General features: G+C 48.7%; 1 protein-coding gene across 3 annotated transcripts in view; it reads left to right on the top strand.

Annotated features, from left to right (window-relative positions):
* The window catches only part of GSN (gelsolin), a 51,690-nt gene extending 39,551 nt beyond the window's left edge, over nt 1-12,139 (top strand). For all 3 annotated transcript variants that reach the window (XM_050926688.1, XM_050926690.1, XM_050926689.1), the window contains 9 exons: nt 419-634; nt 2,283-2,416; nt 3,074-3,164; nt 4,669-4,839; nt 5,780-5,954; nt 7,056-7,180; nt 10,289-10,366; nt 11,048-11,108; nt 11,762-12,139. In XM_050926688.1, coding sequence (XP_050782645.1) covers nt 419-634; nt 2,283-2,416; nt 3,074-3,164; nt 4,669-4,839; nt 5,780-5,954; nt 7,056-7,180; nt 10,289-10,366; nt 11,048-11,108; nt 11,762-11,931 — 1,221 coding nt within the window. In that variant the 3' untranslated portion in view covers nt 11,932-12,139. The remainder of the gene's footprint in view (nt 1-418; nt 635-2,282; nt 2,417-3,073; nt 3,165-4,668; nt 4,840-5,779; nt 5,955-7,055; nt 7,181-10,288; nt 10,367-11,047; nt 11,109-11,761) is intronic.
* The last annotated feature ends 2,708 nt before the right edge of the window (nt 12,140-14,847 follow it).

Here is a 14,847-nt window from a genome sequence, read left to right as displayed (position 1 = left end):
GCTTAAAACAGGCTTGAGCAGACACATGGACCGGGTGAAAACTAATGCTTCTCAGCCAATGGTCACTTTGCTGGTAGAGAGGCTGTGGGAGCCAAGCAGTGGGGTGTGTAGAACAGCACCTCTCTTCTGGGGCTAGTGGGAGGGAATGATTGCCATGTCTCCCCTTATGGGACCAGTGAGACTGGCGGGCACCTCAGAGGCTGCAGGTTTGCAATTTATCAATTCAGGGCTGCTCTGGGATTGCTCTTTGTGGCTGAATCCCTCTCTGGAGCATCTGCCGTGGAGTCGCTCTAGGGATTTATATGGCCCCGTGTCATCCTGAAGCCAGTGCCCGTGTTACAGCTGGGATTGGCTAGAACTGCAGCCCAGCCAGGCTCAGGGCAAGACTCCCCCTGACGGGCTGGCTCCCTTGTTTCAGATCCAAGTCCTGCCCGAGAGCGGCGAGACCCCCTTGTTCAAGCAGTTCTTCAAGAACTGGCGGGAAAGGGACCAGACGGAGGGGCTGGGCACGGCCTACATCTCCAGCCACATCGCACAGGTCGAGAAGGTGCCCTTCGATGCCGCCACGCTGCACAACTCCACAGCCATGGCTGCCCAGCATGGCATGGAGGACGATGGCTCTGGCAAGAAACAGGTAGGGGAGTGACGCGAAGAGAGAATGGCAGCACCAGCACCCCCAGGGGCCAGTTTGTGTACCCTCTTGATTCTTCCATTATCTGCCTCCTGGCAGGGGAGTGTGACGGTCTGGGAGTGCATTAGGGGCAGGGGGACTGCCCAAGGGAGTGTCTCCTCTCTCCACCTGGACTCCTGGGTTTGTGCAAAGAACCCATGCTGAGGTTGTGCTCAGAAGGGCTAAACGCTGAGGCATCCTCTTCTCTCTGCTGCGCAATCCCAGTTCCAAGCTGAAAAGAGGTTCTGGCCAATGCTTGCTCCTTTGGAAATCTGGGGGGCCAGCCCAGCTGAAAGCTTAGCCCAAGGTTGCCCTAGGCTGGAGAAACTCTTGGGTACCACCAAGCCAACAAGACAACTTGTCACCCAGCTCACAGGCACTCTTCCCCAACTCACATTTACCCCAAGGATTCTGAGCCTTTTGGTGCACCTGGCCCAGGTTTGGGATTTGTAACGAAACAAGGCAAATTTTGCCTGGATTCTGGGCCTCTCTGGAAAGGTTTTGCACAAGGCTGTATGAGGCTCCTTGTTTTACCACTTTTCCCCAGCAGGTGGCACTGCAGGGCCATGGCTTGTAGGAGGTTGACTATGGCCATGTCTACATCTAAAATTTTGCAGCGCTGGTTGTTACAGCTGTATTAGTACAGCTGTATAGGGCCAGCGCTGCAGAGTGGCCACACTTACAGCAACCAGCGCTGCAAGTGGTGTTAGATGTGGCCACACTGCAGCGCTGTTGGGCGGCTTCAAGGGGTTTTGGGGAAGGCGAGAGCAAACCGGGGAAGGAAACCAGCTTCGCCGCGGTTTGCTCTCGCGTTCCGCGAACCACCCTGCAAACCGCAGGGAAGGAGACCTGCTTGCTCGGGGGTTCGGCGAACGCGAGAGCAAACCGGGGAAGGAGACCAGCTTCGCCGCGGTTTGCTCTCGCGTTCCCCGAACAAGCAGGTCTCCTTCCCTGCGGTTTGCAGGGGGGTTCGCGGAACGCGAGAGCAAACCGCGGCGAAGCTGGTCTCCCTCCCCGGTTTGCTCTCGCATTCGCCGAACCCCCGAGCAAGCAGGTCTCCTTCCCTGCGGTTTGCAGGGTGGTTCGCGGAACGCGAGAGCAAACCGCGGCGAAGCTGGTCTCCTTCCCCGGTTTGCTCTCGCCTTCCCGGAACCACCCAGCAAACCTCAGGGAAGGAGACCTGCTTGCTCGGGGTTCGGGGAACGCGAGAGCAAGCCGGGGAAGGAGACCAGCTTGATTACCAGAGGCTTCCTCAGGTATGCTGGGATACCTGCTTATTCCACGGAGGTCAAGAAAAGCGCTGGTAAGTGACTATACTTGATTACCAGCGCTGGATCACCAGCGCTGGATCCTCTACACCCGAGACAAAACGGGAGTACGGCCAGCGCTGCAAACAGGGAGTTGCAGCGCTGGTGGTGCCCTGCAGATGTGTACACCTCCTAAGTTGCAGCGCTGTAACTCCCTCACCAGCGCTGCAACTTTCTGATGTAGACAAGCCCTCAGTGAAGTCAACAGAAAAAAAGTCCCTTGTTAATGTAGCACAGTTTGTTCTGTCTTCACATTTCGTGGTTTGGGGTATTTGCCCTCCCCCTTCTTGCTGCTGGTTTTGTAGATCTGGAGAATAGAAGGCTCTGCTAAAGTGCCCGTGAATCCTTCGCTGTATGGCCAGTTCTACGGAGGGGACAGCTATATTATCTTGTATGACTACAAGCACGGTGGAAAAACGGGACAGATTATCTACACTTGGTAAGAGGGATTTTCTGGAGAGAAGCCAAAAAGCAAATGGCCTGCGCTGTAACTGCATGGGACTGGAGTCCACTGCTGTGAGATCAGGTCATTACGGGCTGCCGCTTACCCCAGGATCCAACTGGAATTAGATTTCTCCCGGGAGAGGCTCCACCTGCAGACCAGATGTTAGTAGGGGGATGGGGGGCAAGAAGGAGTCAGTGCAAAAAAGGAATCAGGCACACAGTGATTGGGCCTTCCAGGCAGTCCCCAGTGGCACTGAGAAAGCAGCAGCCACAGCCCGGGGAGGGGAGCTCTCTCGTGTGGCTTACACGCCATCATGAGCTGTGTAGCTGAAATCTTAAGGGAGTGTTCCCTGTGTGGAGGCTGCTAACAGCCACCGCAGCTGTGTTGTTAAATCAGCTACCACACGGTTGGGCACAATGGAAGAACGTGGATACTTAGAAAACCCTGCTCACCTTGTAAAGGTATCGATCTCCCTGATTAAACATTTCACTCTTTGTACGTTAGCGGATTCCCCTCCACACTTACAGTGAAATGCTGTGCATGTTGGTTAACAACCAGGAGTCCCTGGCCTTTTCCTGACCTCTCTAGGGCTTAGGAAATTTCCCTGTGACCTAAAGACAAGGCTGTTAGATTTTGTTCTGTATTTTTCAGGCAGGGTGCAGATTCCTCCCAGGATGAGATTACAACCTCCGCATTCCTCAGTGTCCAGCTGGATGAAGAGCTGGGAGGCAGCCCCGTGCAGGTAGATAAAACCACTGCTTCTGTAACTAATGACATGTGTGCCTTTGCCATGGCAAGCCAGTTTCCAGCACCTCTCTCCGGTGAGAGACATAGCCCTTCTGCGCCTCACTGTTAATAATGCTCAGGGGTGAATAAACTTCGCCTCATGACAGTTAGTTTAAAGTGTCGGTAGTTGACACTGCTTGCTGGCAGGGAGGGCAGGAAAAACCTTGGATATATTTAACTTTCCTTTCCGTAGGCTGCGGTACTGATCTGAAGTGCAAACTTCCAGAGTCAGTGTAAACATCTGTTTTGATTCTTGGCTGTATTTAAAAATCAAAGCACAAGGGAAAAGAAATGTGAGTGAGAGGAGAGCCTCTGGCACCAGAGGGTAAATGCAGGCAGTAGAAAGAGGCAAAGAGCTCCCAAGAGCCAAATAAATTCCCCAGGGTTTCTAAGATGGATCCACAGTGGGGTTAACCTGTCCAGAAGGGCCATGACACAAAGGCTCAATGCAGCCTCTCTCTCATATACTTATACATTTGGCCTTTCTAAAGAGCCTATTTCTGTAGTATGTAGGTGCTGTTCAAGGGTTATAAAAGGCAGTGCAGGCAGCATAGGATTTGACAAATCTCTTCTCTGCTGCCCCTCAAGAGTGAAAGGCCTGAGGGACTCAGGGAAGTGACTGTTTCGCAGCAGGAAGCTTAAACATGCAGTTTGTCTGTCTTTAAAGGGGAAAAAAGTGTGTAACTCATCAGATCCCTGAGCGTGTGGTTTGTAGATTTCTTGTGACTCTAAAGGAGAGGTGGGGACTGAAAACCCATGATGGTTTCAGGATCCTCCTCAGAGCAAATGTCACATCTGTGGTGAGGGTCGATGATACTTATGATACTGGATGGCAACAGGCCTGTTTGCACATTTATTTCCCCGTGCAGTTCTCTGCTGCCAGACCCCAGCAATGGTGCAGCAGCCTTTGCACACCCTGCCCAGCCAGAGCTGCTTGGAAGAGGCTTTGTGCCAAGCAAAACCAGGAGCCCAATCCACGGACTAGTAAAAGTTATTGACTCAGCCCTTGCCAGCTTTGCTTCCTGTTATGATCAGCTGAGTTCCTGTTAGCATCTTCTCCAGATGCAGTGCAAGAAGCCACCTTTTCAGGTGGTTTCTGCGGTGTGACAAGGGACTTCTATAGCTGCATCTACATCAGGTGGCCCCGGTCCCACTAAACGAACTTGACAAAGAATAGTAAAGATGAAGTGACTGTTCAGCTGCATAGCCAGAAGGCACCTAACACTCTTTACACTAGTGTTTATTGCTGCTAGTCGGGTAAGGCTGCCGCATGTAGGGTCCCTGCTATGCAATTTTGAGGGCCTAATTTACCCACAGACCAGTTTCTGTGTGAGAAGCAGTGGTTTGGTTCCCTGCTCCCAGCGGGGGCATACTCTGAGGGAGAAAAGCAGCGGCCTATTTGGGAATCCCTGGCTGCTCTGCATCATCTCATATGTGACTCTGAGTTTCCTTCCCCCCAGAAACGAGTGGTGCAGGGAAAAGAGCCAGCTCATCTGATGAGCATGTTTGGCAGGAAACCTTTGATTGTCTACAAGGGTGGAACCTCCAGGGATGGAGGCCAGACGGCCCCAGCTGCAACACGGCTGTTTCAGGTCCGGTCCAGCACCTCTGGAGCCACCAGAGCAGTGGAGGTATGTGATGGGAAAGCCAGCCAACCCCGAACGTTGGGTTCGCAGATAGCAGTTGGAATATAAGATCTTGTCACATCACGTTCCCTCTGAGAGCAGAGGCAAGGCCAGGTTAAACTTTCTGGCGGACTTGTGCTAAATTGAAACAACTTCAGAGTCTAGATAAGCTATCGAGAGCTTCCCCTTTTCTCATGGGTAAGTAGTAATAATCGCCCTGTTCCCATGAGTTTATTAATACCATTTTATGTTAAGGGCTTTTCTCCAAAGTTCCCAAAGGACTTTGCATACGAACATAAAGTGAGACTTTCACCCACCACTGAAGAGCATCAGCCTCGGGGGTGGGACGCAGCTGTTGCTTTAACAGCTAAAGGCAGGAAGTGACAAGGATCTTGTCTCCAAATAGAATTTGAGCCAGGACTTGGGTTCATCCCCCTGTTCTTGCAAACAAACAAACAAACAAATAAATAAAAATCCTACTCCTTAGTCATAAATATCTGGTGTATCCAGCAGCCTCCTAGCTCCATGCTAGGATATTGGTTCATTACTGACACAAGGGGAAAATGCCAACTACAGAATCACCAGTGCCAGCAGCATGGAGTTTGTTCTGTGGAGGTCTCCCCTCTGAGTACTTAAGTATCCTGCTGTCGTTAGTGAGATCTGGCAAGATCCCAGCCCTACCCATTCTGGCTGCAGGTCATCACACGCCCACACACATATGCCCTCACACACCTGTTTAATCTTTTCATGCTTGTTCAAGAATCTTTCCGCTTCAGCGACTTGACTGCAACTGGCAGCGTGATGTTATTCCTGAGTCACTGGTGTTCGTAAGGTGGAGGGTTAAAGTTTGTTCTGCAGTGCCGGGGGCGCTGATCATAGTACTTATATAACTGTCAATGGCGAAAGTACCGACCCGTTTGATAGCTATGGTGCTGTTGCTTTCCAGCTGGATGCTGTTGCCAGTGAACTGAACTCCAACGATGCATTTGTCCTGAAAACTCCCTCCACTGCTTACCTTTGGGTTGGCCAAGCAGCCAGCGACACTGAGATATCTGGGGCACAAGAGCTGCTGAAGATTCTGGGAGCTCGCCCAGTACAAATTGCTGAGGGAAGCGAGCCAGGTGAGGGAGGCCTGGCTGAGCCTCACAGATTCCTTACATGGTAGCTGGAATTTCTTGCTCTCCTTGGCAGTTGCTCAATGGGTATTTACTTTGGGATTCCCATATCAAGGCCAATCAAAGAGGTGAGCAGCGGTTCCGCCTCCAGGAAGCTCATCCTCCTAGGCTCTGCACTGAAAGAGATACGGGTATGTCATACATGGGGGAGTCCAGCCACTCAGCAGGAGGTTAAGAGGCCTCCGGCTTATCTGGGAGAGGTAATGGGAGTAGGAGCGGTTTTAAAATCGCACACACCCGAAAGAGAGAAGGTTGCTCTGGGGACCCATTGAAAGTTATCAGGTCACGTTAGCAGGCAGGGGCCTAATTCCCTGATTCCCCTCCTGACGCCTTTGGTAGCCACTAGGGGAGAGCCATGGTTGGAGCCGATTCTAAACAGCCAGAGAACAATCAGGGGACAAAGTCAACCCCACCCCTTCATTGAGATACAATGATTCTAGCCTCCTGACTACCTGATCAAGGTGCAAGCAGGAAGCTGACTCGGACTCTGCTGTACTTAGTGATGCTTCCTTGTCTGTGGCATTGGCCTCCCACGTCAAGGATCCCGTGCGACTCCCTAGGCTGCTTTAGCATCATCGCTACGTGCGGCTGCTTCCCTCACAGGTGTATTCAGGAGCAGATGTGCCATTGCATACATCACTGGAGTTCGTGATCAGACTCTGCCATAGTCCCTTGCAGTCTGCGGGTGGGCAGGGGATGTACCTTTGCTGTCCCAGTGTTTTGGACAAAGCGCATTATAGGGAGCACAAGGGGTGTCCTTTCCTGTCCCCCTGCCACTGCAGCCCCACGGTTGGACACAGTCGGGTGCATTGCCCAGGCGCGGAATGGCTACTCCAAAGCACCTTCTTTACACTTGTGTAGCGGCCACTAGGGATTTTTGCTATAGGCTTAAGAAGAGCAAACACACCTGGCCATACTCTGTGCATGAGCAGTATGTGCCTCTGTTCAGCCAGGTGTCAGACAAGCAGAGGGGATTAGCAAGGTCCCAGTGTGGGTAGCCCCGCAGTGGACATGGAAGGAGTGTCAGCATACCCTTCTCTCTTGCAGATAGCTTCTGGGAAGCTCTGGGTGGAAAAGCCGTGTATCGCACCTCCCCCCGGCTGAAGGACAGGAAGATGGACGTTAACCCCCCTCGCCTCTTTGCCTGCTCAAACAAGAGCGGACGCTTCATTGTGAGTGTGTGATGGACTAAGAGGCGGCGTTCCATAAGGAAACAAGCCTCCCGTTGCCAGGACTGGGGAAAACCCATCTCAGCCAGGCGGTAGGCTACTGTACTGCCTCCCAGGCCACTCCCCAGCAAACGCCCAGGGGGCTCTGCAGAAGGAGCGTGTTAGCGGCACCCTGCTTCAAAGAAAGCAGCCAGCTCTAAAGCCTTGTTCTCCCTACACGAATCCCTGCAGCAGCGAGCTCGGTCTCCTTTGCCTGAGGCTGGCAGTCAGGATCTTTTGGCTTCAACTCCAGCACTTGCTGAGTGACAGGGGTTAGAATTAGGAGTACGGAGTGTGTGAATGACTGAGCAGCACCAGAGCCTAAACTCTATTGTTTACTGGGGTGAACTGTGAATGAACTTGTGTTTCTATGGAAGAAACAGGCTGCTAACGCTGACCAGTAAGCAGGGGCGGCTCTAGGCATTTCTCGCCCCAAGCATGGCAGGCTGCATTCGGCAGCTTGCCTGCAGGAGGTCCGCTGGTCCCGCGGCATTGGCGGACCTCCGGCAGGCAAGCCGCCGAAGGCACCCTGCCTGCCGCCCCCGCGGCGCCGGCAGAGCACCCCCTGTGGCTTGCCGCCCCTGCCGGTAGGTGTTGTGTGATCAGGTACCATGCAAATTCCCTCTCCCCTATATGCTAATGCACCTTGTCACCACCAGAGCACCCCTTTGGGCTACGATGCGGCATTGCTGGGCTTCTTCTCTAGTGCTGCACCCCCATCATCTGTCATCCTGGGCTGTAGCAGTCTCCAGCTTCCATGGCCTGGCCCTCTGGGCCGGCCTTCTCTCAGTTCAGTGCCCTCTGGGGTAACAGAAAAAAATCAAAGCTGTACGCTCTGTGTGCCAGGCCTTCAGTGCCCATCTGGGACTAATCTGTCTTTTGCCTCTTTAAATCCTGATGCTTGTACTTCCTCTTGTTGCCTGACCCTTTTGGCTAGTCCGTAGTATGTGTAGTGATGGCCAGTTGATCCGAAGGCAGAACGGTTCTTGTCCCAGAATCAGGTGACACAGAACTAAAACCAGCGAGTACAATAGCTTGTAGGGACCCTTTAGGCATATGGCAAGGACACACCCACTCAGGGCAAAGCCAAGCCTTAGAGACTTGTATTAAAATAAGGACTAAAGTCAGAAAAGCTCCAAACCACATAAATAGATAGGAATATTACAAGACAGGGGATGTCTCTGGTGTCATTCTTTGCATAAGTTCTTAGATTTGCATAATGACACCCTTCCTGGAGGCCCTGGTGGTAAGAGACAAAGGACCAGCGCTGTCGCTGGCATGCCAAATGCATCTGATGGTCCAGACTTCCCAATGCCCAAGACTGGTGGTAGAGAACAATAGAGTAGAAGGGACAAATGGTGGAATGCCGACAATGGTGGGAAAAGCTCCCTTCTACATGGTAATTTGCCCCGTTATAGGGTCTGAACATCATCATGAATATTCATGCGAAGGCTTAGCCTTCCATGGCCAAATCTAACTTCCTCACCCTCACATTATTGTGGTTACTTATCCTATAGGTTAACATATTAATACATATTAATGCCATTTAACTCATTATATTAGTCACCTCTTGTGCAAGCAGATTTGCAGTTATCATTTCCATGAGCTTGCAGTTACCATTTACCATTAGGTTTCAACTCCTGCTATTAAGCAAACTATTCCTAGTTCCCCAAAATCTAAGCATTACTATTAGGCCATTTATCTAGCCTATAGTCACAGGCTTATTCTACCTGACTATATTCATGAAAACTTGCTTAAACTACTGTCTGACGGGATACAGGCCTGTAGTTTCCTGGTGTTACAGCAAAGCTAAGCTAGCCCTGTGGGCTACACTCTCTAACTGGGAGAGAAGGGGAACTTACCTTCTCTTTTAGGCGCCAGCCCAGGGACCCTGTGTTGTGCAGTTATGGGCTGCTTGTTCCAATCCACTGCCACTTCCCTGGGCTGCTCCTGCTTTTTCCCTTTTTGTCAGTGTCCCTTACAAGGCTGCAGACTTCACTATTCCCACTCAGCGCTCTGTCTTCTCATGCAACTTCTTCCCAACCCGCTACCAAGGAGCTTCCTAAGGCCCTTCCCAGCTTCATTGGCAGCAGCTGGGCTGTATGGCAGGCAGGCAGGTAGCCTTTTTCTCTCTCTTTCTGTTTCCTTAAAACAGGAGCCCACCCTCCCCCTAAGCTCTCCTTGGAGCTTGGGTGATGATTTAGGCCAGCTGTAGGGCCTTAGCCAGCTTCTCCTTCAGCTGACACCTTGCCCCCAATTAGACCTCAAGTTTGCAGGATTCAGCAGGCAGCCTCCTCCCACCAGGTGTCCCCTGCTATGTGTGAGGAGGCAGCGTATATGCTGATCCCCTTCCCAAAGCTCATCCCAGTTGGCTGGGAGAGAGGGGAGCATTGCCCTGCCCACTCTGCAGGGCCCCTGGTCCCAGACCCTTAAAGAAACAGCAATGGGTTTTCTTCCCAAATTCTGTTTATTCCCAGGACTTCTTCCTGTCTCCCAATATTTCCTAGGTCCTTGCACACCTTCTTATGTGATATGTCCATTATTGGAGGTTTGTAACCATGGTAGCCCATTCTGTATGATCCTCCACTAATCTTTGTGGATGAATACACCTTTTGATCCACCCAGGATACCACATTGTCCAGCCAAGATCATCTTCTGCCTTGTGCTCTTCTGCCATCAGCTTTCCCTTCCAGCGCCTGCAAGCATGCATCTTGCCCCCTGAACCTCTTAAAATGTGCCCTACAAATCCCAGTCCATTTTAATTGGTTATGTGGTCTATCCATCATATTTTCAGAATTCTTCCGTAACACCCGAATTTGAAAGACTGTAGTTTCTTTATTATTTGGCTGTTTGAATGTTTCACAGCCATACTTTAACACAGATCAAATGTACTTTTTTTACATCTCAGCTGTCCCAAAATCTTAAAGGGACAGCCTGTACCGTCACACATCTCATTCCCCAGTGGTAATATTAGCGCCTCCATGAACTGGTTTCCCTATGTGACATAAAATGATACAGACTTGTGTGGCTCCCCTGAAGGACCTGATCTTCCTCTAACCTCATTCTTTTCAGATTGAAGAGGTTCCCGGAGAGCTAACCCAAGATGATCTTGCTACAGATGATGTTATGATCCTTGACACATGGGACCAGGTACCTTCAAATATATTGACTACGGGGGAAGCAAAGAGAGGCTATTGCATATGAACCATACGGCTTTAGGCTGAGAGACCCACAGTCAAAATAATTAGAAATAGAAAAGATCATGGAATCCACCCCCCCTACAAGCTTGAGACCAAGTCATCCAACAGAGGATGGATCAGGTATTAAACTATATTAATTTTAACCCAAAGGTTGAGGGTGGAGTTGGGCTCCTGCCACTTCCTTTGGTCAGATGATGGAGCAAAGGAGATAGGCTATGGTGGATCCTAGCACAGTCTGTTGTCTCTCTCAGACTGTAAGCTCATGAGGGATTAGTCTCCTGCCTTGTCTGTATCTGACTGAGCATGTTTTCAGCATTCAACAAATAATTATATCAGCTACTGGTTTCTTAAGGAAAAAAAGACGGCTTCAGTGTGAAGATGCAGTTCAAACACCAGCTGATTCTCCCGTGTATCAGATTCACATGTAATTGTTCCTACCTTGGAGACTGGCTGAAAGTTCTCTCTCAAACTTCGCCAGCAGTAGTCTTCACTTTGTGTAGCGGGATGAGTGATTCAGTCAAAGCAGCAGGGATTTATTCTAGTTCTGTATCATGCTCCCTGAGACATTTTGCAGACATCTCTTTCCCGTCAGATAGAGGCTGACGCTGTTTGTTTGATTTTTAATCTGTAGGTCTTTGTCTGGATCGGAAATGAGGCTCATGAAGAGGAAAAGACTGAGGCCGTGACATCTGGTAACAATCACATGCCCCTCTCCTAAATAACTCTCCTCTGTTGATCTTCACCTCCAGTTTGATCACTTGGAGTAGAGGGTTGAACATTCTGAAAAACACAAGTCTTCATGGCAGCATAAAATTGACAGACTAGTACATTTACAAGGAGTCACTTATGTCTGTAGGAGTCTGGAAGGATTCCTGTAGCTCTGCTTAGGAGCTACTGGTTGTCATACATACTGCACTCAGCTTCCAGCAGTGAAAAAATAACCGTTAGGATAAATGAATGATTTTACTTATGCCTGTGAGAGAAGCCATAATTTTCTCTCAGCTGCCTGCCCTTTAAGCCATACACCTACATGCACAGCTGAGCAGTACAGTGGTAAACAACTTCTTAATGGAAGGTTAAATCTCTAATGGGAGTTAAGTGATCTTTTGGGTGTCTGACAGGATAAGATGGTGCTTTGCTGTTTAAATAGTAATATTCATTAGGGGTGCAGTCATATAAATCACATGTGAAAGGAGCAGTTTATATCTCTGATTGAACCCTGCCAGCTGCTTGGCTTGTCATTGAAAGCAGCTCCTGAGACAAGCTTTTCCAGAGCCTCTTTCTCTGATTGCTCCATATGGAGATGTAGTGATTTTATGGGCTCTTCTTACTTGTGTATTTGCAGCTAAAAGGTACATTGAGACTGATCCTGCCAACCGAGATAAGAGAATTCCTATCACTATCATCAAGCAAGGATTTGAACCTCCCACCTTCTCTGGCTGGTTCCTGGGCTGGGATGATGATTACTGGACTGTTGATCCTCTGGAGAGGGCCATGGCAGAGCTGGCTGCCTAAGCAAAGAGGATCCTTTTTTAAATAGAGCAAGTTTGGTGCCTTCAATGCCTACAGAGCTAGTTCCTCCTGCAGGAGACACATTAATGTGGCAACTGTTTTTAATAGCCAACTAGCTGTGCAATAATTAAAGAAATTCATGATGAGTCCTATCACTCTACCCGCTGCTTTGAACGTGGTGTTTAATACAATAAAGCTTACATGGAATGTGCGAATGCTAAAAATGTTCCTGTTTGTTTTGTTTCAGCTACGTGGAAGAAAACTGCGTTAGGCAGAAATTGTATAGCAGTGTTGGTCTAAACTCTGGACTATCTTGAAACAGAGACTTAAAAAAACCCAAACTGTCTTCCTTGTGCCACTTTCACAAATGCGTTAGCTACCATCTGTGAGGTCCCTGTTGGTGCAGATCTGATACTAATGTTTTTTTATTGCACAAAACTAGCCCATGATTGGGAAGCAAATTATGGTCTTTTTAAAGTTTTTTTTAATTCCAGTGCTTCTAAGCGTGTGGAAAAGGACTGAACTGGTAAGATTATAGAATGCAGCAATGAACTAGGAGCTGCCTCTTGTTTACAGTAGATCATAGAAGCAACTGAGGTTTGGTCCACTTGCTTTAGATGTTTTAATGAACTGATGCTAGATCCTTGAAGGAAATGGTTCATTTTATTAACTTGTTGCTATTAGCAGGCTTGGAACCCCAGCACTAAATGCTAAAGCAGCTTTGTGTATTGAATGAAATGCTGAATCCCAGGGCTGAGGCTTGCACTGTGCAGATGGAGCAATACCATGCAACCACACCTATAGATCCAATGTGTTGCTACTTGGTGGTACTCCCAGGAGAGCTGGTTTCATTGCCATACAACGCAGCATGCTTTTCCTCTGCTGAATGGAATAACCACTCTGGCCTTATTACTGAGTGAGACTGAATTATCTGAGCTGGGCTGTTTATCATCAACTGCTGTTAGCATCACTCCCCTGCGAAAGCATGTTGCTGTTTCTGCCACAAGAGAGACGCTCTGCAGGTTTCAGCCTACAGCAGCACTCTGGTATTACAGAAAAGGCTGCTTAAAAAAAAAAAAAAAAAAAAAAAAAAGCAAAAGCAGCGTAATTGTTCCATAAAGAATGTGCCTTCGGGGAAACCTGTAGCAAGATCTCTGGTGGAAGAAAAAGTAGAAGATAAAGCAGCTGCTGATAAAATCAAGGCCAGGAGAGCATCTCTGGATGTAAAGTGCAAATAAAAAAGTAGCAAAGAGCATTCAGCTAGAGAGAAAGGAATAGTGCTGCACTATCATGGCTCCCCTTCACACAGCTGTTCTTGAGTCTGTAAATGCAAAGTGTCCTAGCAGAATATTAAGTAGAAGGTAGGCCAGCATGTCTGCATATGCTCTCATGCTGGGGATGATAGTTTCACTCAGGCTGTAATTGTATCAGACTGGACATTCCCTCTCAATTCTCAAAGAAAATCTATTGCCATTTTTACATGAGAACAGCAAAAAGTCCCTATAAGGATTTAGTTTTGAAGGCAGATACACTACAATTGGCCTCTAGTTTTTAAAACAGCCTAGTAACTGCTACTCAGTAGAACTACATTCAGCTTTATTGGTCCTGTGTTTTCTCCCTATGAAAAGAATGATCTGGGCTTCAGCTCACTGTAAAACCCAGAAAAGTTGTGTGTTTCCTTACAAGTGAAGCAAATTGTTTGTTAACAGCAAATTACGAGGGTATCACCTCCAGGTATCAACTCGTACAAGAAGTGGTTTATATGGAGAGAGAAAGCGCCTTTGCCCTGGCTCACACTCCTTGCAGGAGTACAGAGTACTTCAGGAATGGAGCAAGAGCTTTTCCTTTGTGTGAAACAATGGAGTGAGCTAAGGGGGAATGTGCAAGCAAAGGTTCATAAACAGCCTTAGTGCAGAACGTTGAACAGTGCTGGTTTAGAAGAAGGTGCTGCTTAGAATTAGGCACCAAGTTACTGTCTGTGTAATCGTGCAGCCGCTCTCTGGGTCTTTTCATAAATCCCTAAAAACCTTTTCCCAGCACCCACAGTGATTTCTCTCACTGACTCCAGAGCTAATGGCATCCCCTACCAACTAGCCAGCGCAAGTAGAGCTCAACTGCTAATTCTTCACACTGCAGAACAAATGCCAGGCACTCCAGTGCACTGAGCATTTAAATTAGACTTTGTATGTTCCGATATCCTAGTCAGTCAAACAGTCCAAGTCCTTGAAAAAGTGAGTGGATAGATCAGAGAGGAATGTGGAATTTTTTTTTTGTTCAAGAGGAGGGCTGAGTTGTCCAGCTCTTGTCAACAGTACCCCTCTGGGTGGCAGTCTAAAATGGCAGTAGAAAGAATTAAAGGCTCACAGCTGTATTCTCAAAAAGAGTTAACATCAGCGGTCTGGTTCAAGTCTCTTATGTTGTGCATTACAAGTGAAAGGAGCTGGTGCATTCTGCTTAATTACCCGGTACCAAAACTGGACTCTTCCACCATAAGCACCTCTTACATCACCCGTATCACAGCTAATAAGCCCTCATTAAAAGGATCGCATACTAGATTTTGTCGTACCAGAAATCCTGACTCATAGCATGTAGGTATAAGAACAAGACAGACCAGCAGTCACACAACGTAGAACAGAGTGCTGCAGGAACGGTTCTTAATGCACATTATCAGTTTGTGGGGCAGTAAGAATTCATCCAGAAAATGCTGGTCAAGAACAAAAGGTGCTTTTTGGCTCTTCATTCCATTACTAAATAGAAGTGATGAAAACACAAAATTAATCATACCTGAGAAGTGATTACACAAGAAAATACATACTTTATTAAGGGCAATGTGATAACAAGGGCACTTCTGGAATCCATCATTGTCTTTATGTTTGCCTTTGTCCTCCATGCCAACTACCCGTGTTTACAGACGAGGGG

This window comes from Gopherus flavomarginatus, chromosome 17 (genome assembly GCF_025201925.1).
Source record: "Gopherus flavomarginatus isolate rGopFla2 chromosome 17, rGopFla2.mat.asm, whole genome shotgun sequence".
NCBI classification, from domain to species: domain Eukaryota; kingdom Metazoa; phylum Chordata; order Testudines; family Testudinidae; genus Gopherus; species Gopherus flavomarginatus.
The sequence above is the reverse complement of the archived record's forward strand: the minus strand, read 5'-3'. Positions and strand labels throughout refer to the sequence as shown.